The sequence below is a fragment of the Alosa pseudoharengus genome, unplaced genomic scaffold (genome assembly GCF_046254945.1).
Source record: "Alosa pseudoharengus isolate Yale_2024_CS ecotype anadromous, Long Island Sound unplaced genomic scaffold, YU_APseudo_1.1 YU_APseudo_1.1_scf_10, whole genome shotgun sequence".
Lineage (NCBI taxonomy): Eukaryota > Metazoa > Chordata > Actinopteri > Clupeiformes > Clupeidae > Alosa > Alosa pseudoharengus.
The window spans coordinates 5,484,043-5,507,372 of NW_027468565.1; the positions used below are offsets into that span (position 1 = coordinate 5,484,043).

The following is a 23,330-nucleotide window of genomic DNA, read 5'->3' on the forward strand; positions in this document are numbered from 1 at the left end:
TAAGAATAATTGTATGTGCAGGATGAATAGTATGAAGAGCAGTAGAAAATGGCTATATATAAGTGTAATTACAGTATGTACATTTGTAAATAAATAGATAGAACACTATGGATGGTATAAGGTAGTGCAAATGTCCGGTGTGGGGGGGTGGGGGTTCTGAGGGTGTCCGCCTCCTTGTTGTTCCTGTCAAGGTTGCCATGATCGTGGAGACCTCAACAGGCATAGGCAAGAAGGCATCGGGCAGGGGCGGTGGGGGGCTTATTTGGTTGTCACCGGGGTGCACAGCTAGAGTTCAGTGGGGTGACAGCCGAAGGAAAGGAGCTTCCTCTGAACCTGCTGGTTCGGGTGCGGAGAGACCTGTAACGCCTCCCGGAGGGGAGTGAGGTGAACAGTCTGTGGTTGGGGTGAGAACAGTCTTTGATGATGGTGTGCGACTTACGCAAGCATCGCTTGCCCTGGATGGCCTCGATGGAGGGGAGTGAGGAACCGATGATGCGTTGGGCAGTTTTCAGGTCGTAGGCAGAGCAGTTGCCATACCAAACCGTGATACAGTTGGTGAGGATGCCTCGATGGTGCAGTGGTAGAAGTTCACCAGGATCTGAGGAGACAGGTGGACTTTCTTTAGTCTCCTCAGAAAGAAGAGACACTGGTGAGCCTTCTTGATCAGGGTAGAGTAGTTGATGGTCCAAGAGAGGTCCAAGAGAGAGATGTGAGTATTGAAGGATGGTATTGAAGGAGGAGTTATAGTGCTCTGTGGTACATCAGTCCTGCACTGAATGTACTTCTGTGCTGGTCCAGCACATAAAGGACAGCATAAAGGACCAACTTGGACATCATCCTCCTGTCTGACACTGCTATCAGCTAATCATGCAACACCACTGGCCTTAAGGACTAGATCAGGAGTAAGTTGACGTCCACGATCCTCAGCTTGGTTCAACAGCAAGCAGGAAAGTGCAGGACATCCAGCATTGTCTGGCAGATGTTGAAAGCCTCAGGCCCACACAGCCTCCTCAAAAAATAGACAAGGCCCTTCTTACAGGGCTTGAATGTTCTTAGCCCAGTATATGTATTGTCAGAGTATACTCCCACGTGTAGTACTCCACAACGTCCACATTGATCCTCTGGGTGGAAACGGGTCATTGGTTCCTTGGCCCTCCTGCCTCCTCAAATCCATAACTTGCTCCGTCTTTGCCATGCTGAGCTGCAGATGGTTAAGATCGTGTGAAGTTTCTCACCTTAGCCCTGCCCTCACCCCGAGACATCTAACTAACTAAACAGTCATCTAAACATGACAGGGCCTTGTGTAGTAGTTGAAATCTGTGGTGTAGAGGGGGTGAAAGGGAATGGAGATATTAGGCCCTAATTTAAATGGCAGGCAAATGCAACTCTATCACCATGCAATAGTGTTTGTGCATGGGATGGCTATCACATGGCATGGGACCATAATTGAGCTGACTCATTAATGTTTGGGTTAAGGTCTTGCCCATGCTGTTAAATTAGCAAATTGATTTTGCTTAGTTATTAAATTAGCTCTGGTTAAACACCAAATTAGCTTAAAACATTCAACTTGGGGTGCACTTTCCTCTCCAGCCCCCCTGAGTTATGATTACTCAGGCACAGTGTAGTCTTCCAGTAGTTGACAATCCAGGTCATAAGGGGGGGGCACCACCAGATCTCTGTCAGATACTTTTGCGTTATCTCGGGTAATGTATTCCCTTAAAATAATTGGGAATATGTTTGACAACACATTCTGTCGGCCAAGGCAAAATATTGCAAGGATATGCAAAAGTATGCGATAAAATAAAATACTCACAAGCATGACCCTTAGGTAGGTTTACGGGCTCCGTTGTTTTCCCAAACTAGGATAGGCTACTTTCTTTTTCATTCCCGCTTGATCACATTTTCTGAGTGGAAAGACTCCATTTCCCAGTATCTACCCAGTGTGGCTTCATTGTTCTGAGCATGCTCTGAACGCGGCTCAACCTCACGGCCGCGCTCTGAATCGCCATAACTGGGAACCGGTGAAACGGTTTAGGGTTCACGGAGGTAAGTAATTTGCTGTCAGTGGTAACGTTAAGAGCTTAGTTGTGGAGGTTGGTTGTCTTTCGGTTTCATTAGTTGTTGTGTTTAACTGTTTAGGAATACAGCAAAAGGATTGTGTAGAAATTTGTATTTTTTGACAGGCGGTAGTCCGGCAGAAATGCTTGGACACGCCTATGTTGTACGAGGGGACGTATGGGCCCCGTTAGTCGCTGAACCTGATTCAGTCCAATATACAGACTGTCCATCCATGGCGGAGTATTTTTAGAATGGAACTGAAGCACGTGCTATCCAGTGGTTCATGTTCTCATGTTGTATTTGTGCAAATAATTACACGTGACCCTTCTGTAGTTGCCGCCTTACTTTCTCTGTAATTAGTAGGTTACAACGATCAACTTCTCAGCGTTTAAGGTTTTCACTTTCATACAGAATTGAAGCAGCTAACCTTAGCTAGTTACCTATGTTGCTAGTTAGCTATACTGGCCCGCTTTTTTGCAAGATAACGTTAGATATTTTCTATTTGTCTGGCTCCTGACACACGTCAATGTTATGCAAATGTTCTCAACGTGCATTTGCTACTAACTGAATAGTAATTTAATCCCCTTTTTCTAGCTGGTTAATATATGAGTTTAACGTTAGCTAACGTACATCGCATGCTAACTAGCAATCCATCCAACGAATAAGAGCGGCCTGTCCCTCAGTCAACCTAGCAAGTCCTTACGTTAGTAGCCTAATGCCTTGTGTCCCCCCGTGAGATAGACCGCGGTCTGTTGTAATGTTAGGAATGATCTATATTCGAATAAAGTTGCAGAAGACTCTTGAGCCTAGGAGTTCTACCTAATATGATTTGCTTGCTGGCCAAATCCACTGACGTTAACGCTTATCTAGTGTCAGGCTAATTCCAGTGTGTGCTAGCTAAACTAAGTTAGCAGGCAGATTCAAGACTGTTTAAAATGCAATAAGTAGAATAATTGACATTTTGTCTGAAACGTTTTTAGATATGTGGTATTGTTGGTCAGATTTAAGTTTGTGGAAATGTAGTAACACTGCACCAAAGCAGTGTCTGTTTTCGTCTGAGGAAAGTTCTGGTGTGTATCGGCTTTACTTGGTGCTCAGCGGAATCGCGGGAGAGTAGACACACGACCTCACTGCTCAAATATTTCGGAGTAGGTTAACACTTGCATGTAAACAACGTACAATGCCACCGTTTTGTTGCAGTAACGTTAACAGTAAAGTCTTTTGGTTCGAATAATGTAAATGTTAGCGGGACGACAGCTATCACAACCAGTTAACGTTAACAGTTATCTAAATGTACCTAAATATTAAGAAAATATCCTGTTTGGCAGATTAAAGATAAAATTGAGAAAAACTGCCTTTTGTCCGTGTTTTTAGAATAATTTATAACTGAGTGCAATGGGTGTGGCATGTGTACAGCACGATGAAGGTAGGCTACATTCCACAGATATTGACAACAGTGTACCTGTGCAATGAGAGAAAATCTAGTTTGACAACTACGTACACTGAACCCGCTGTCAGAGAAGCAAATCATTTTAGGGGTTGCATGGTCATTAATTTGGTATGATTCGATGTCTTGGCCTTTCTGATCTCACGAGAGTATGAACTGCTGTGCATTGCGTTGTGCATTGTTTTTCTTATATATGTTAAGTGTTTGCTCATGTTTTCTCTTATGCCTGTCAGTGCCTGTTTGTGGGTGAATCAGAATGGGAGACAAGCCAATTTGGGAACAAATAGGATCCAGCTTCGTCCAGCACTACTACCAGTTATTTGACACAGACAGGACCCAGCTCGGAGCAATATATGTGAGTTTGGATATTTATGTCCAAGTGGTGTGTTTTTGTTGTGTCAGCTGAAGATGCTATTACCTTACAATATGTTTTGCCATTAATTTTCACAGCTTTCAGAGCTTTCTTTCCCATTCTCTCCTTCTTTCTCAAATTTCGGCCACATTGGCATTCAGGGAGAAGCACACTCATGTTGTCTTCCTGAATGAATAGAAATGTTTTTCACCAATTTCCTGTATTACCAAGTAGGGCTGGGCGATATAGCAAATTCATTCAATTGATGATTACAGATTCTTTAACAGTGAAAAATGCAGAAATAGCCAAATTGAGAAGTGCTTCCTCTGCTGTCACTCAAATGATAGCAAAAGAAGTTGTCCGCAATTTTTTGCCCAAGGAAGCAGCCGCAGAGTAATGGGTAACGGTCAGCATCGAGGAGGCATCAATGCTGCCTTTCAAACTAGGTTACGGGAATATATTGAAGGCATATTAGAGGAGAGGAAGGAGAGATCATATGTTTCAAATGATCTCTGATTCCTTACTGTCCTGTTAAACACCTTCCTGATGTAGCATTTTTCCCCCATTCGAACGAACATGGCATTGGTGGTGGGGTGAAAGTGTTTCTTCCTGTCGTATCCATAGCAAACAATTCTCAGTCCTTGATCGGGTCCTTCATATTAAGCACACAAGAGCATTTTGTCTGACCTTCTCCAGCGTTGCAGAGCATCACCATGTGACACAACATTGAAATATTGTGGGAGCAAGATGTCTGCAGCAGTCAGACTCCACCCTTCCTCCATGATGGCAAAACATCATTCATTGGATGGAATCTCTCATGACAAAAATGCTTCCTTATGAACATGAAATGAAATGAAATGGGGTTTGTAGTTTAACGGCTTCGCTTCACTCCATTTAAAGGTATTTGCGTAAATTCTAAGAAAAGGCTAGCAGTTGCAAAAACCAGCACGGATATAGCTGTGCCAAATGCTAATAACAGATTTAGCACAGGTGTATCAGTGTGGGGAGTATTTGCTGCAGCTGCTATGATATTTTAGTTAATCTAATTAGCGATTGCGGAGCAAAGGGTGCATGGGTAGGTCCTGTAAGCAGTGGAGACACAACAGCTGAAAGGGCTGAGTAGCGGGGCATTATTGTACCTGTCCTCTTTACCTGGGTAGAGGTCTGTGTACCTGTAATGGAAACAAGCCAATTATCTCTTTTATGCAAAACCCTTTCAGTGACATAAACGCCATTATAACACAAAAGAAGAAATATGCTTACAGCTGTCCCATTTAGTTTTTGTGACCCCCGTTTTGAGAACAGTCCTTTTGTTTTTCAACAATGAAAAAGGAATGCACAATGTACACCTGATCTATCATGAGACACTGGTAGGAAAGGGAACAAGGTGCTAGAATGCACAAATGTTTAAGGAATACCTTGATTTGATCTGTGATTTCTGCTATAGTGGCACTAAACATTTTTGGTCTATTCTGTGCAAAACACGGGCGACATATGGCCCGTAAACTACTTTAATCAAGCCCGCAGCATCTTCCACTGTGTTCTGTATGCAAGTGATGAGTCTAAATGTAGCCTACTGCTATAAACCTTTATTGAACAGAGGCTACTGTCTACAATTGATAAAAGTGCTAAATAAACATTACTCCTCTTCACTGTCCTTATATGACCGGTTAAGCGATAGCACAGCACTTGACAATCAGTGAAATTTAAATGGAAATGGCAAATAAGAGTAAAGTCGACTTTTGAAGACATCTTAGTGTTGTGTGATCAGTTAGTTCAAATGTAATATGCTTAATTCACCAATAATTAATTGCTGTCTTCTAAGAATGCAACTTAGTATGCTTCATATTGAAATGTCTGTTAAGTTATACCACAAACTTGTCCTCATGCACGAGAGGGAAAGCCTTGACATTTTGTAAATAATACAATGCAAGGTCTCTTAAGCATTTTTTTAACCGTTTCTTTGGTAAATGATAGAATTAGGGGTGATACATTCTACATAAATGTCTTGTAGCCTTTAAAGGTGTAGTCAGCAATTGCACATGATTTCAAGCCCATACAATTTTGTCACATTCCGTTATCATCTCTCACGACCTATTCCTGCCCATTTCTAGGAGTACACTGTAAAAAGAACGGTCTCTGTAGGCAGCCCAGGCTCCGAAAACTAGAAGCAAACAAAGTGGAGGCAGCCTGTACCCCAAACAAAGACGAAACCCTGCGGGGAGTTTGTCTGGGTATACTGAAGGGAGGGATGAGCTAATGTACGTTGGTTGGGAAAAAAGCGTATTAAGCGTTTACTAATACATATACAGGGCTTAAAGTGTTCAGGCGTGGGCTTGGCAGATGAATATTTGAAAATAGTCAATAGTCTTGTAGGACTGACATCTTGAAACAATTTGAGAACTTCAGGCTCAGAAATGTTTTTTGCTTTAAGCCCTGCATTTTGTTGCTAGGTTACGGGGACGCTGGCGAGACACGCCGCTCTGTCTGGCATCATGTTTTTGTTTGTTTTTATGTAATGTTTGTAATTTTATGTAATGTTCTGTTAATTCTTTGTATTTATTTTTCTAGTTAAATGTAATCCCTCTTTATTTCTGTTATTTTCGATCATTTTTGTCTTATTCTTAGTCCTTTTTTCTGATTAACAAACTCTGCTGACACCATCAACGTCAAGTTAACTTTAACCAGCTTCCATTGGGCTGATGAGCGCCTTGGCTAGCCTGCCTTATGTCTCTGAAGTCCCTCATCTATCCGTGACGCTGCACATCCAATGTCTGGACAGAGGGATTGCTCAGCAAGGGTGCCTAACGTTAATCTGCAAGAGATCTGGAACTGCCACGACCACCGAGCTGCGGCTGACATACGAGCTGCCATGCTAGCATCTACCGTTAGGTGCCTGGAGTCTTGATTGAATGCTAAGGAACTCTGATGACAGCGTCAACCATGAAACAACAAACGGTCGCCGTCTAGGACCACCGAGCCGATAATCAGCAGGGTCACCCATCACGAATTCAGACTGTCTTGTTCTTCCAGTGCTCTCCAGACTGCCAGTGAATTCTCCGGGTTGGTCAGTTATAAAGAACGTTGTTGGCGTTGCATCGGTTGCATACAGCTGTGCGCCGTTTTCACGAGGGTCATCATTGTCCTTGGACATTTTCAGCTGGTTTGGAAATTGGACTAATTTAACATGATTTTTTTTGTTTGTTTTGAAATTGATTTTCTTTCTACTTTTTATTTGTTAATTTGTTTTTTGTCTGTCTTGTATGTCTTGGTGTCACGGGTACGCTGGCGAATACGCCGCTCCGTCCGGCATCATTTGTGTTTGTTATTTTTTAAATGTATGGCATCTTTTATCTTTTTGTTATGTGTCTTGTTTGTGGAGTGCTTTGGGTTGCACTCTGTGCATGTTAAATGCGCTTTAAAAATAAAACTTGACTTGACTTGACTTGACGCTGACTGCACCTTTAAGACAAATGGCAAGTTATGGCAAATCTTGGGGTTGGGGGGGTCCTTTGTTTTGCCATATCGCCCAGCCCTAGATTCATTAATTATGCTCACAGAGTTGTCATAGATCCTAATGACAAGTGTTTGTCTAAGTTATTGTCTCAGTAGACCTTGCTTTAGCAGCCAAACTCAAAACTCTCCTTGGTTTATGTCTTTCAGAACATACCCCCTAGATGCCCTTTAAAGTAACAAACCAGTTTTGACAAGCATTCAACTGAGGAACTTTTTGAGCCTGCAGGGTCCCTTATCCGGGGATGAACAGTGACCACACTGGTGTCCATCTGCTATGCGTCACACAGAATGCTAACAGCACATTTTTGTATTGTAGCAGCAAAAACATGGAGAACTTTCTCTTTGGAAATAGCAGTACAAAGCATCTGCCACAGGCATTCAACATATCTCTGCCTGTTTGACACTGTCTCTTGAGCTCCCCATCTAAAGATGGATTTTATTCATTGTGACTTGGAGCCACAATTTGCTCTGATGGCAGGCTAACATGCTGATGGCTAACATCTTGACCATCACATGCCCTCAAAACATGTTCTCATGCATAGATTGCATTATTTTTTTGTAGCCATCATATCACAGTACTGGACTAATATATACTAATATCACTTGACAATCACTCCAGTCCCAAAATGGGGTCATTGTAAGAGAAAAGTCATACTAGGAAGAGACTTCCTGTGGCCATGTGGAATTGTTGGCAAAATTGGTAATTCAACTAGTTATATAGTTCACACCTCATTCTGGGTGTGAATAATATGGCCCTGTGGTTGGCTAATTCAGCATTCCTCTTCCTCTTATCTTTTCTAGATTGATGCATCATGCCTTACGTGGGAGGGACAGCATTTCCTTGGGAAAGCAGCAATTGTCGAGAAGCTCTCTGTAAGTCTGTAAAATCATTTCATCCTGTTATTCCTGTAAATTCCTTGCTGTGAAAATTAGATTTTAAGCTGTGGAAATGACTTGCCTCTTTTTCTCTCTCCCCCCCACCCCCCAGAGTCTGCCTTTCCAAAAAATCGCTCACAGCATAACTGCACAAGACCACCAGCCCACTCCTGACAGCTGTATATTGAGTATGGTAGTAGGACAACTAAAAGTGAGTGGCATCTGTGTGCATCTGTGTTGCCGTATGAGTATCTCAGTTACTGATACCTCTCTAGGTTTAGCTTCCAGGGCCTTGGAAAGTTTAGCACTGAGGCCAGCATGTCCCATCACCATATCAGTGCTTGTTTATAAAAAAGAAAAACAAATTAGTTCCGTAGTGACAGTTTGTCTGTACATTTTAAAGTCTTTAATTTTGGATGCTCTTAAATGTCTTTTATGTGTTTAGCAGCTCGCCAAAGTGACATCATCTTATGGCTTTATTACACCAAACAACTTTGACAAGATTTGGGAAAGATTCTTAAAAGATTGGAGTCTTTTGGGTAAAGCTTGAATGGGGGGCATTAGTTAAAAGACTACAATCTTTCAAGAATCTTTCCCAAATCTTGTCCAAGTTGTTTGGTGTAAGGTGGCCATTAGGCGCCTTTCCACTATAGGAATTCTAGGGTTGGTTCAATGGTTCAAATGTTAACAGGAATGGTCCCTTTTGTCTTTCGTTTATTTGCTGTAGTGGGAGAACTACCTGACCTACACATTGATGGCTATGTGTGAAGCTAGTTGGATAAGAATTTAAACTGCCCAGCAAGCTTGCACAAATTTGTGAAGGCACTTAGATTCGGTCAGGTGTAGCATACGTTGAAAGTTGTGGCAAATGCCCTATTTTAACCACTAGAGATGCACAAACAAAAATTAGAACAATTCTCAGGCAGCTGAGGAACGTGGTCTACATTTAAACACATTTTAGGAATTAATCGGGGCCACTAAAGGGGTAAAGGGGCTGGATTGGATTATTGATAATTAGTTGGATTTATTTTTTTCTTGCCATGGTGAAAGGATTTTGCTATGGTGGGCTGCCACAAAAATTCTTAGCAGCATGAAAACTGGGATTCATGGCAGGCATCAATTACTTGATGAATAAATGAAGATACCAGCATTATGTTACAATGATTAACATCTATATTGACAGCTGATGTTTTGCATACATATTCAGTTAGTGACCGTGACCTTCAGACACTACTTCAGTAAAATGTAATTACCTTGTTTTGAAATTGGCACTTATCTCCCACATTTTCATCTCTGCAAATGCCACCTTGTCAGGGCTCAGCGTTAACTTTTTAAAGTGGTTAAAAGTGGTTGCCAGCTTGGCAACCAGGCATGAGGTTTTGTTTGCCAAAGCTAACCAAATCTGGTTGCCACTTATAACAATTTGGTAGCCAAGGGCAACCAAGCAACCATCAATGTTGAGCCCTGCACTTAGTCGTTTCAGAGCCACACAGATTTTAATTCCTCGGATTTATTTCTCCCCTGCAAATGTCAGCAACTGCTCTGCACAAAGGTTGTAGTTCCTGTAGTGGAAAACGGCCTCTTGTTATGTATTAGATTAGTACCCTGTACTAGGTTCTTTTTACTGTGAACACTCAAAGATATCACTATCTTTTTCTGAAAAAAAAGATGCGTGCCCAGGTGTAGTTTTGGAACTACCTGATGAGTATTCTGGAGACAAACCATTGAAACTGGACTAGATGTTTTTTTTGACAACAGACATTGGTACTTGTGTTAAAATAAACACAAAAGATGTATTTGAAATAAATATCATGTCTTAACTACATGGTCTCTTGTACTCGACCAACCAAAGCTTTGTTATTTTCCTGGCACATTTCTTGACCAGTTTTTCCTAATTTAGTCTTTTTCTACACTTCATGATCTATGATGTTCATGTATTTAAACATCATGTTTAGCCTTGGTCTCGTCACAGATTACTCTGAGTAGGCATGCTACAGTCCTTTGGTATATTGTGTCTCTCAGGCAGACGATGACCAGATCTTGACCTTCCATCAGACCTTCATGCTGAGACAATTCAGCAATATCTGGTTTTGCACCAATGAAGTCTTCAGGCTTGGCTTGCACAACCTTTGACATTTGACCATTTCCGGTTACACAACCTTGTCTCTCCTACAGACTTCTAATAACTATCATCTGTAAGGACCTGTGGGCTGTTTCGAGATGTGATTGGGCTTTTACTAATCCTACACTAGACTGGCAGTTATGAGCTGTAGGCTAATTTGAGCTGTAGGGGTTTTGTATGCTTGCATTGAGTTGTGCATGATTTGCACAGATTATTATTGAATATATCGGCCATTCCATGGCAAATTCGATAAAGTCGTTTTGTACCATCTCAGATTTTGTTAAAATCATGTCAATATCATGAATGGGTCCCAAAACCAGTGCCTGTAAAATATTTCTCCAAATACCATGTCTTCTTATTTCTTAGCCCTTGATATTTCAGTTCAGCCTGAAAAACACATTATCTGTGAAGCCATTTTTGGGCATTGATATCTTGAAAAGTATTATTCATGACTGACCAAACTTAGTCGGAACGAACACAAACATGTTCTCTTAAAGTGATTATAGAATGCAAAACGAGTTTACCTTGGCATAGTTTAATAATGGCAGTTTGGTATGTTTCTCTATGAAACTCCCCCTCGCTCGGTCTGAAGCTCTTTTCCTTTTCTTTGCGTCTTCCGTCAAGGGTTTTCGCTGCTTCTTCGCCGGCTCTGCCATTATACACACGTTTGCAACAATCTCTAGCGTTTCGTTAGCCTGCCTCTGTACTGTAAACTGATCCTGCTTCGGTCGGCGGGTAGGATACACCGAACTTGCAAGTGGGATATTCTTCCTACAGGCAGTAGGGGCGGGAGAGAGAACCTTAATTCGCCCCGTAATGAGTCATTTAACCATATACCGACTTAGGAAGATGATTAATTAACACGAAAACGTTGCCTGGTGTCCCTTTAAAAGCTGAGAAAAAGCTCTTAAAAGACTAAATTAATTTGCGCTGTGAATGCTTATTTTGACAGGCCATAGGCTAAATAAAAATCGTTATTAGTCTGACGCAAAACAGAATATTGAAAGATGGGGACACCAAAGCCACCGTGGCCTGTAAACCTCTGATTTTCAAAGGGGCATTACAACCAACTCAAGGGGCAACGATGGCCATGGCCATCGTGAAATTCCTACCCTGCACATACTGCACACACAGTAACGAAGTCAACTCAGGATGCCAACGATCGACATGGTTCGTGAAGTTAGTTGTATTGCCAACGTGCTTGATTTTAGTGTGGCAGGTTTTACACACCGTGTACGGCTTGTCTAGTTTCCCATTAACTCCGAAATGTGCCCAGATGTCCGCTTTCCAAGCATTGGGTGCGTTTTTTTATTACCCGTCTATCGCGTTCATCTCCCACCGTCATCTTGATTCTTTAGTGTTGTTGTTATGGGGGTCATCCCTATGTTCTCCGGGTCCTATGTTCCCCGCTCGGGGTTAGGGTTATGGTTAGGGTTTTAAAAAAGGGTCCCATGTTCCCCGGTCTCATACAAAGCGGGGGAACATAGGACCCGGGGAACATAGGTACGCTCCCGTTGTTATGCTAGCTAGTGCTGCCGCTTAGCATGTAGCTACAGGCTGCGCATGTCATTACAACGTTGCTCCGGAAATGCCCCCAGAAATAATTGAAACTTCACAACTTTATTGTCCACTCAAGGCCAGAAAATAAACAGTGACATAATCGATTATGGCACGTTACCGCATCAATGCTGAATCGTGCATGCCCCGCATTGCAATGCATCGCCGAATCGATTATTGTTGACACCACTAGTGTGTATCAGGGGAGGTTTTTTTTAATCACCAGCTACTGAATATTAAATTATTACTTTTTCCTGAAAGGCACTTTAATATTTTACCAGCATTTGGCTGGTGGCTGGTGCTAATTTACATCCCTGATGTCTATGTGTACTTAAATGCAATTGCAGTTGCTTTCACATTAAACCAAATTAGGTGCACAATATCAATTGCAAAACTAAGTATGACATGACGCCGCTGATCAAGCATGTTCATCCATGCCACAACACAGGTCAAGATCATAAAGAGACTCATGTTATATAAAAGTTATTGGGGAAAAAACATGGGCTGTATTTAGCTAATATGACAAGGAAGATTGTGTAGGCTACTCATGGAATGTAATTATTCAATCCATCTAACCGTAAGTTAACTTTTTTCACTTTATGTCTGAGACAGTGGTGAACGCGATGGAAAGATTTACTTGGTCCGCATCTGAAATACAAATATCAACATTGGCCTATGTTATAGCTTAGGTGTTTCTCACCTGTCTGTCATTAGCCTACGTTTTAAAAAAAATAGCGGCTGATTTGAATTAAACTTCTTGGAAGGGTGTAGTACATGGGTTAAAGAAAAGGAGAACCCAGTAAACTGGTTGGATGCATGGATCATTTACATTTTTGCTGCATCAGCTTTTGGTGACTGTGTGCACTCCTCGAATTCCATTACCAAAGTCTCCTACTGGTAGTTAAAAACAAAATAGCCCACATATTTTTTCCGCATTTATTATTAAAATTTCTGCATCGATTTTCTTCGCATCACTATTCATCATTTTTCACCATCATTATTTTCCACAGGCCTGTTCGATTGGATACCTGGTATGTCAGAAATTTCTGTCCGCTAGGGTGGTCCTTATTTTTCAACTTTTTGAAAGTTCATGCTCTCAGCCAACCAAAATGTTTGAATAAATAAAAAAAATAATTGGGCAAAGTTTTATCAATATTAATCAATATTTAGAGGTTGCTTAAGACCTTTAAAGTTTAACACATACTGTGCAGTGTGCATATTCAGTATTTTTTCGCGTATTATGTGATACATTGTGCTAGCATGTATAATTGTTTAATAGTATATGCTTATGGCAGCAATGGACTTATTTGACCATGACAATGTGTATTGATTATTGGTGACCACATTGAAATGGGAATTCCATATTGTCCATTCAAATTTGCAATGCTGATTTGCTAATCTCATCTGCTGATTTCGGTATTTCCCAATAATATGCTGTTGAGCAATTCATAGCAACTCCTGTTTTAGTTGTGATATGTCTTTCAAAGCATCAATGTGAATGAAGCACAATAGACAATATACACTGAGACAATGGCTGAAGCAACATGAAGCAAATCCGCTATATGGTTACTTGGATCCGAAGAGACTGAAATAACTGGAACAAAGTTACCCTCCAAGAAGCAGGTTTTATGTTTGTTGTAATATTACCATAAAACATTTAAAAAAACTTAATGAAAGTGCAACAGTGGTGATCAAAGAAGTCTTGGTATTCTAGGACAAGGCTAGGATTCCCGTTCGTCCCCAACATCATGCCATAAAACAACTGGAAACACGACAAATGGCAGAAGCTGAAGAAAAATGCCAAGAGAACTCAGCAGTGCAATGTAGAGGCCTTCGTAGACCAGTTGGGAGACCTGTTTGATATCGCACATCAAGATGCACTCATTCATCTCAGGAATCCAGAAGATAGACTTTTTTCTGGCCCAAAGAGAAAAAGGACGTCCCGGGTGTACAACTGTACAATATGATAATACAATTTAAATCTCTCACTTTCTCTTTTGGCCTTGGACACTGACTGGATCTGCTCCTTGTTATTTTAATTCAATGATCAAGATATACATCCTCAACCGCCCACTGTGGTCTTCTGATGAGTGTCTGTTGTGTCGACCAGTCATAAATGCTAGGTCAAATTCAAGACTCTTTTCCTCAGTGGTTCCATGTTGGTGGAATGAGTTGCCCAGTGCTCTCCGTTCCTGTGATAGTTTTGGGTCATTTAAGAGGGGTCTAAAGGCATATCTGTTCAACATGCACTTAGTTCTTTAAGCGCTTTTTATGCATTATGGTTTGTAAAATATTGTTTTATTTTCATTAGGCTGTTGATTAATTTGACATTGTTGTTTACTATTGATATTCTCTTTAATGTAGTCTTACCATGTTATAGTTTTTATATTATTGATTGAATGGATATTATTGTTTATTATTGCTTTTCCCCCCCTCATTTTCATTGTTTATTTCATTAGGCTATTGATTTAGGGGCAGCCGTGGCCCACTGGTTAGCACTCTGGACTTGTAACCGGAGGGTTGCCGGTTCGAGCCACGACCAGTGGGCCGCGGCTGAAGTGCCCTTGAGCAAGGCACCTAACCCCTCACTGCTCCCCGAGCGCCGCCGTTGTAGCAGGCAGCTCACTGCGCCAGGATTAGTGTGTGCTTCACCTCACTGTGTATTCACTGTGTGCTGTTTGTGTTTCACTAATTCACCGATTGGGTTAAATGCAGAGACCAAATTTCCCTCACGGGATCAAAAAAGTATATATACTATACTATACTATACTATACTATACTATATTTAATTGACATTGTTTATTATTGCTATTCTCCTTATTATATAGTCTGACCAACAAATAATATTGCATTTTATTTTGTTGTGCGTTCTTAAATGGTACAATTTCTGCAAAAAGTAGCAATTCCGGAAATATTCAAAGGCCTTGAGCTATCTCCAGATATTGTAGGAACAATTCAAAATTGTGTACAGTGTGTTTTTATTGACATCCTAACACATTTAGGGGTTGAGAGTTGAACATTTCCAAAAAAATATTTTTTACCCCATTGAAGGACCACCCTACTGTCCGCTGTTTTCCAGTGTTGAGCAGTGAAATGTATGCCTATACTGTGTGCATATCAAATGGGCTCTGATTGAAACATGTAGAGTGTGAATAATCATGTTGTATGCGACAGGGAAAAAAATGCAGTGTCTACCTGGCTTAGGTGTCTTTAGAACAGTAGCCCTTAATCAAGCACCTCTTTGTGAGATTTAACACAATCATCCCAGTCTCTGCCCAAGAAGAACATTTACTTTCCTTTGCTGGATTGATCAACAGGCCTTATCAAAGACGTCTAAATGCAGAATTTAAAAAAAGTTTGTTCTGTTCAAAGGCATCAAGAGACTCCTGCCCCCCTACAAGACTGCACAGACTCTCTCTCATTCTCTCACCACACATCCTCTTTCACTCACTGCACCCCCTCACTCACTCATACTGCCTTCACGCCGATCGTAAACTCTGAGGACCCTACTTTAAAAATCCCGACCTCTGGAAATAGTGTGTTCATGAAAGAGGAAAAGAAGGAAAAGTGTTTTTATGTATAGTGTTAATTTAGTGATACATTTCCTTGCCTATTTGTAATGAGAGTGAGATACGCCACTTGTGTTGTTGTAAGGGAGGCCGCTGTGGTTGGAGAATATGATAGTGACGTCAAGTCGGATACCTCGGGCCTAGGCATGGGCAGTTCGCGACTGATTCGGTCAGAAAGAACGAATCCCGAAGGTGAACGACGAGTACTGATTCCCAAAACAACAGAACTGGTTCATACAAAAATATGGTCACGTAATAAAAGATACAAACGAACAGAGCTTCATCTCCCTCGACCGTATATTGCGATTGAGTCTAAAACGTGAATGAGAGTACTACAGCAGGTTGCAACCGCGTTGCCATGGGTAAACAAATGATAGGCCTGGCTTTACTTACGTGCCTGCCTGCCAGCTATAGAACTTGGAAGACGCCATTTGATTCTTACTGCATTCCATTCAGTATATTTATGGAAAAAGGCACTTATGTGCTTAATATTAAGCTTGATATTTATATAAATGATGTAACAGACCATATGAGACTGTGTTCTAAAGCATATTTTGACTTAAGGAACTGAAAGAACGAATCAAACGAACGATTTGTGAAGGTGAAGGGAACTGAAAGAACTGATTCCCGGAATAGAATCATTTGGCCCATGCCTACTCGGGCCACAAAACTTCGGCACGAGACTCAAAAAAATTCAACCGACTTTGCGTTCAAGTAATTTTTCCTGTGTCGGAGGTCGGAATTTCTGAATATCCGATGTGGCATGAAGGCGCCATCACTCCCCCTCATTCACTCACTCACTCACTAACTCAATCCCAGTTACTTGCTCACTCACACACACACTCATAAGATTTGTTTTGGGTAGAATTTTTTAGAATTTCTAATGTGTGGTATTCTCTATGTGAGTAATTTCACAATCAGGGTGTGCGCTTTGTTTTAATTGTTGACACTTTTAAAACATTCAAAACCTGTGGATTTCATGATAAAACCCCACGGTCAAAGCAGACGGGTAGTGTATGTGCAGAATCTAAAGAAGAGAAATCCCTCCAAATATGAACAAATGACTGAAAGGGACAGATAAAGTGGCACCAACATAAGCGTCTTATCATATGAAAACATGACTGTTTATTAATTTATTCACGAGTTAATAGTCTGGTCACTCATGATGGGAATCCTTTACAACGTTAGCAAGGTGACGAGCGTAGACATAGCATTAACTTTGGTTAGGGTGGACCAATGATTTCAATCACATTGATCAGAGATTCACATAAACTTCACAAACTATAAACAGAATCTGCAGTCAGGATAGAATGCATATGACGCCTACCTTTGCTGTAAATAAATTGATAATCTGCATTTTTCCAACTACAATATTTGATGTTTGCAGGCCTGCAGGCATTGTTTCTACCATTTACCACAGTCAGTTTCACTGATTGGCCTGTAATTTAAAAAAAAAAAATTGTCTGAGGGAAACTGGGCTATGGTGTTCCAGGCTAGTATCTCCCTAAAAGTAGAAAGGTGGGCATGGCCAGGGTAGTAGAGCACCACCTGGTAAAATATGCTTGTTAACTGCATGATGGCATTACACAAGAGAACTTAATTCTGAAAATGTATGGTTTACCATAACCCTAAACATTACACTTGAAATGTGTTGGAGTGGACATCAGAAACAAAGGCAATTTCTTGACATTATTATGAGGTAAATATTGGTACGAAGTCTGTTTAGTTTATTATTGTTCCTTATGGTATCACCATCTATGTAATGTAATGTGGCAGCATATATGTGGAGTTTGTATTGCATATTCTCATGTGCTGGAGTGGACAGTGTTTGACGGAAAACTTTGATGGCTAAATTTAGGATGATTTCCCCCAAAGCATACATGCTTCTGATGTTCAAATTGGTTCTGGGCATGTTGTTGGGAGGTTAGTGCTTGGTATGAAGTATAGCAGTGGTGTGCCCTCTGCCAAAAGGGGTCAGTCAGTTAAACTTTTTTAAGGCTGGTGTCAAATTTCTGTTGGACGTAATTTTTAACCTACACTACAACACCCACTATGCCTGTTAACATTATGTGTTCACTAAACTTTTTTCACATTGCATCTGTTAGATGTTATAAAATGGTGAAATGTGGTCAAATGTTCTATCCATTCTGTCCAAATTTTGCTAATATCAGTTGTGGAAGTGGTTTAGCTTTAAAATGAAGTCTAGCCAATAATAATAACATATAATATGAAATGAAAAACTACCCATGTAGTAAGAGTAAAAGCAGATTTTCTTGATACATAACTTGGCTATTATATTGTGTCAGGGTTATTCAATTAAACTTCAGTGAGGTCCAGTTACAGAAAATTTCCTCAAGCAAAGGTCCGGAGCATCATAATGTATAGGATACATACATATACACACACACACACGTGTGTGTGTGTGTGTGTGTGTGTGTGTGTGTATATATAATATATATACACACACACATGTATGTATGCATATGCATGCATGCATGCAGACTAGTTGTAGGCTTGTGACAACTAAATATAAGTGAAATAAAATAAGTACATTCGAAATGAGGAGAAATATAATAAATAAGAGTAATTGGGGAGAAAAACTAAGTAGCCTAGCCTTGGCCATTTTAAGATCTATAAGTATATATACTCTTTTGATCCCGTGAGGGAAATTTGGTCTCTGCATTTATCCCAATCCGTGAATTAGTGAAACACACTCAGCACACAGTGAACACACAGTGAGGTAAAGCACACACTAACCCTGGCGCAGTGAGCTGCCTGCAACAACAGCGGCGCTCAAGGAGCAGTGAGGGGTTAGGTGCCTTGCTCAAGGGCACTTCAGCCGTGCCTACTGGTCGGGGTTCGAACCGGCAACCCTCCGGTTACAAGTTCAAAGCGCTAACCAGTATTAAGATTAAGATGTTAAGATTGTGGTGGATCAATATTGCCCTCTTAAATCGTAAATATTCAGTGGTCTCAGTTCACTGTTGAATGGGTAGGCCTAGCCTACCCTACATTTGCTCAAAATATATGCTTTGTGTAGTAGTGGTGCTTGGAATTGGCACTTTTAAAAATCGCTACTGTCTCAGAATATAAAACATGTATAAGAGTCGGTCCAGGCAATTCCCCGCAAAACTGTCACACCTAACACGATGCCCTGGTATTTAGTTGGCGTTATCGACGTGACAGTTTTGCGTGGAATTGCCTTCCAATCGTTATTAAAAGCCCTTTTCTCGCTGTCTAGCTTTCTCCTCTTAGAGCAATCCATGATTTGAAAATAACTTACTTATTGCTAACTTACATACAGAGATCCTTGATTACTAGCTCCGCTTTAACCCTCTCTGTTACATATCCATCTGATTGTTTCTCGTCCCATCTCCTCTCCTCGCTCGTTTTCCCTGTCAGGCTATCACTGAGTCTCTTCACCATAGTAACTTCACTCACTGACTCGACTTGATCAGAATGCACAGATTTCATTGGCTGAGTAGGGGCAAGCGAGATGATGGTTCCTGAAGCTACTGAAGTAAATGCTGTTATCCTAACCTACGAAACATTTAGCGCAGCTCTGAAATCCTCTGGGAAAATCTCAATAATTATGGTCCGGGTCCACATAGGATCACGTCAGGGTCCGGACTCGGACCGCGGCCCGCCAATTGAAGACCTCTGGTGTAGGTTATAATGATACATTTTAAATGAGGTATTTTGAAATACATTTTGATGTATTTTTCTCATCCCTCTGTATATCAATGTAATTACTATGTGTATTTATTTATGAATATACTACATTGGCACTTTGTACACTAAATTATCATACATTGAGCTATTCTTATAGAAACTTTCATGTTCCTACAAACTCCCCCACATACAATTTTAGCAGTCGTTCATTGTTTTGCTCATATTGGCACAACATTAATTATGTTTTGTAATTATATGCAGACAAAAAAATTGGACGACGTGGGTACAAAAATATAATTTTATAATGCCCTTAATATTGTATGCCCAAATATGTTACGAATCCAGGGCCTTACATGAAATCAGTGGGTGTGCGGTACAAGTTAGTTGTCAGGCAAGGAAGGCTTATTTATTGATGCCCAAACATAGCTTCCAAGAAAATGGCTCAACAAAAGAATCGAGGGTGAAAACTGAGGAAACATTGTGATTGAACAACAGTATTTTGCAGGTGTTAGCTTTGGGACCTAAGCATTATGTAGGCAAATTTTTAGCAAAATCTGAGACGGTTTGGCAACCGTTTTCCTGGATTCTATTTAGCAACTGGTTCTGTGTAGCAACTAAGTACTGGAAATGGACATTTCAAACCGATGCAGAGGGTGTGTGTTTTTTTTATTTTATTTATTTATTTATTTATTTATTTTTTCTCCTTCCCCCTCAAGAATATTTTAGCGTTTTGATCCTTATGGTATTTTAATAAATATAATCCCCTGAATGTCTAGTATTAATTGAATAGCCATAGCCATGACCTGCATTTTGCCAACCACCTGTCATAGTGATAAATTGCCCGTTGGTAAATGTGCATCATAACACAGCATGCCCTTAAGTTTTGAAATGAGCTATAAATGTGACCATCGGGCAAGGATGTGGTAGCCCGGGTGAACCCAGATGAACCTGTTAGCAAATGGGCCAGATGGACCTGCAGAGCAAATTCAAATTTGCTAAAATGTTTGTCTGGGTTCACCCAGGCTAAGGATGTGGGCCAGAAGACTTACTTAGTTATGTTTGAGGCAACTTTTTTTTTTTTAAAGACACCGCAAACTTTAGCTGAGATTCCATCCAATGTTTTAATGCACATTTTCACCACCATTTATAGCCAAAAAATTCTGTCTGGAAGCATATGTAAGCAGCAGAAGCAAATATGGCTAAAATAATATATCTTCTAATATAATTGAAAATTTGATTTGCTAGGTGTGATTAACTTGCCATTCGCATAGGGTTTAAATATAGGGAACATTTGTTGCAATTTTGTTAGATGTTTACGTTAATGTTACCTTGATGACCTTCCTTTTGGATTCCACAGCTGTTCACAAGGCCTCTTGATTATTACAGTGTCCATTTTTAATTTGCACAACACAGCTGATGGAAATGCACTTATTTACACTTTGTCTAGCGGAATTTGTAAAAATGTGCATAAAAGATTTGACTGATTTGGATGGAAGCCACCTGACATAAGAATTCAGACCCTTTCAGAAACACTTGAGAAAATGTGAAAAGGGGCTGAATACTTAATTAATTAATATGTGTCTTTCTGGGGGGGGGGGGGGGTTCAAGGTCTAACAAGGGTCTCTAGAGTAACACAGTTGGTGTATCCATTTATTGCAGTTGGAACGTAAAACCCATTTCCAAATCTAAGTTGACCTTGATACTGTTCTCTTCCAGGCAGATGACGACCCAATCATGGGATTTCATCAGAGCTTCATACTGAAGAACATTAATGACGCATGGGTGTGCACCAATGACACGTTCCGCTTGGCGATACACAATTTTGGCTAAACGCACGAGAGCCTGGCAGGAGGCATGTTGGGGGAAGGTGGAGGATGGGGTGCCCACGCCAGTGAGGCCTAAACCTTTTTTCGATCTGCCCGTCATTCATCACTCTGAAAAAAGAAAACAGCACCGGATTGCAGTCACAGAAAAACATGCAGGCACATGTGTTCTTTGCAACAGATACGAGATGTGTTCCTTTGCTGAAAGCCCACCAATCCATCAAAGTGACCCTTGCCCTATGCCTACCTGCATGAAGTTGCGGAGCTTAAACATCAGAGGACCGCTGGACAAGGGGATGGGGGAAGGACATATTAACCCAGCAGTTGCTGTTTGATCATATTTTAGTTGTTAATTTGACAATAATACTTTTTATCTTTTTTCTTTAGCTCACTGTGTTTTCAGCTTGCTTTAGGAACAGATTTTTCTTGTCTAACTTTTTTTTTCTGTGTAATGTCAGGTTGCTCTAGTTATCCAAAGACAAGTTGAAATGGTCATCACCCAAGCCCTATTTGCTCAGACCAGTGTGCTTCCCATCTATCACTCACTGCTCTCTGTGACTGCAGCCACGATATACAATAAAACCTTGATTTTTTCTTAACAATGTAATCTTGTTCCTCCACCGGTCATTTGCTCATAATGTCTTTCCCCTGTGTTGTGCTTGCCAAGTATTTTTTTTATTCCCTGCATATTTTTATATGTTTTTTTTCCACAACTGAAGTTAAAATTTTGTTCTAGCACAGAACAGTGAAGCATATCAGTATTTCTGTGATAACATGACAAAGAACACTTGATATCCATGTGTGTTCATATGGAAAAAGCAGGTTCTAAATGTTCACTTTGCAGTATGATACTATCCTACTTATTTAGGCTGTTGATTAAGCAGAGCTGGAATGATGTTAATCATTTATAAGGGTGTACAGTTTGACTCGCTCGAAATTCACCTATCATTACATCGCATTGACATCCCCAAGGAAAAACCTGTAAGTATGCATCTAGCCTATGCGTTGCCAGTGTCAGGAGTCTATCAAACGAACAAGCTATGCTGATTTGCTTAGATTTGGTAGACCTGGCCATGGAGGATGTCATGATTTAAACTGCTAGAAGGATGTGGGTGTACTAAAATGCAGAATTTCATGAAGCATGTCATATGCATCTGGCAGTGGTATGTGTCTATTACATTTATTAGATTTTCGCTTTCAATAGGGGTTTGTCTATTTATGTGTGGCTAAGATATATCGTAAGTGGCCTGTTTGCTTATTTTGATTGTGATTGAATGGTTTGACAAGGAGGTGTCCTCAGCATAGAACGTCATTTGAAGGTCAGCCTTCTCTACTTCTCTACCTTCTGAATGAAGACGTTTGATAGGCTGCAGGCCTACCTCAACTAACATGATTGCACTTTGGGGTGTCTGTTGATATGTAGGAAATTTCAGTAAGGTGCCACTGTGTAATGACAGTATGTCAAATCAGCGCACATTAAAGATAACCCATCTGTAATTGATTTATGACTAATAGTTTGTTTCTCCATTGTATTCTGCCAGGAGCTTGTACGAAAAAAACCCACAAAAAAAACATAAGGCCTAAGGTAAAACTAATGTCATCCTTACTTTTCTGGATCAACTACGTTTCTGGCACATGAAAGGAAATAAAGGAGGTAAATGCAAAGTGTGATGCTGTTGTGTTTTTCCTGTAGGGGTAGGCTTTAAGATGCAGTTTTACAGTGCCCAAACACTGACATTACATTAATTCATTGGCTGGCAGGATAATTTGATTGCAGCAGTATTTTTATTATAATTTCACTGTTCAAGATGATGTTGCAAGTGGCATGTTAAAGTGTCACTAAAGATGCTCTCAGGAGGAACTAGTGGACGCTACTATCTTCTGTCTGATCGCGCCACCAGGAAAGAATTTCTGAGAACACCGGACGGAAGTTAGCAACGACGGTTGCGAGCGTTCTTAGGGGCAGGCAAAGCGAACACTGACAGAAAAGAAAATTGATAAAACTTTGCCCCGTTTAACAGACCCAGTCTCCCCTTCCCTACCTTATGGCTACCAATTCAAACATAGATATAGAGGATGCGACCCAGCATCTTCGGGACATCTTAAAACTGGACCGTCCTGGCATTAGCGCCGGTAAGTTACCGGGCATAGGGCAGGTGGGAATCATCTTTAGGCCGCAGTGTGATGCTGTGTCGTTGTTGCGTAGCTAGCTAACGTTAAATGTATGCTAACTACCTATCTCTAGCCGTAGAGGTGTTTTCATTGCTAGCCACCATATCTTTCAGTTTCAGTTTCTTTCTCCCAGTTTGGTAACCACCTATACGTTATACAATAAAAC

At 40.8% G+C, this 23,330-nt stretch overlaps 2 protein-coding genes across 8 annotated transcripts in view; both read left to right on the forward strand.

The window, feature by feature from the left end:
* The first annotated feature begins 1,952 nt into the window (after positions 1-1,952).
* On the forward strand, positions 1,953-21,599 carry nutf2 (nuclear transport factor 2). 3 transcript variants are annotated; one of them, XM_076303818.1, is made up of 5 exons: positions 1,953-2,046; positions 3,739-3,860; positions 8,175-8,246; positions 8,362-8,460; positions 20,886-21,599. In XM_076303818.1, the coding sequence occupies exons 2-5, from the start codon at positions 3,762-3,764 to the stop codon at positions 20,997-20,999; spliced, it is 384 nt and encodes a 127-aa protein (XP_076159933.1). In that variant the 5' UTR covers positions 1,953-2,046; positions 3,739-3,761; the 3' UTR covers positions 21,000-21,599. The 3 variants fall into 3 exon arrangements, with proteins under 3 accessions (XP_076159933.1, XP_076159935.1, XP_076159934.1); XM_076303820.1 differs by lacking the exon at positions 1,953-2,046 and adding an exon at positions 2,073-2,093; XM_076303819.1 differs by lacking the exon at positions 1,953-2,046 and adding an exon at positions 3,461-3,616.
* Positions 21,600-22,922: 1,323 nt separating this feature from the next.
* edc4 (enhancer of mRNA decapping 4) overlaps positions 22,923-23,330 on the forward strand; it is a 30,764-nt gene continuing 30,356 nt past the window's right edge. For all 5 annotated transcript variants that reach the window (XM_076262193.1, XM_076262197.1, XM_076262194.1 and 2 more), the window contains exon 1: positions 22,923-23,125. In XM_076262193.1, coding sequence (XP_076118308.1) covers positions 23,038-23,125 — 88 coding nt within the window. In that variant the 5' untranslated portion in view covers positions 22,923-23,037. The remainder of the gene's footprint in view (positions 23,126-23,330) is intronic.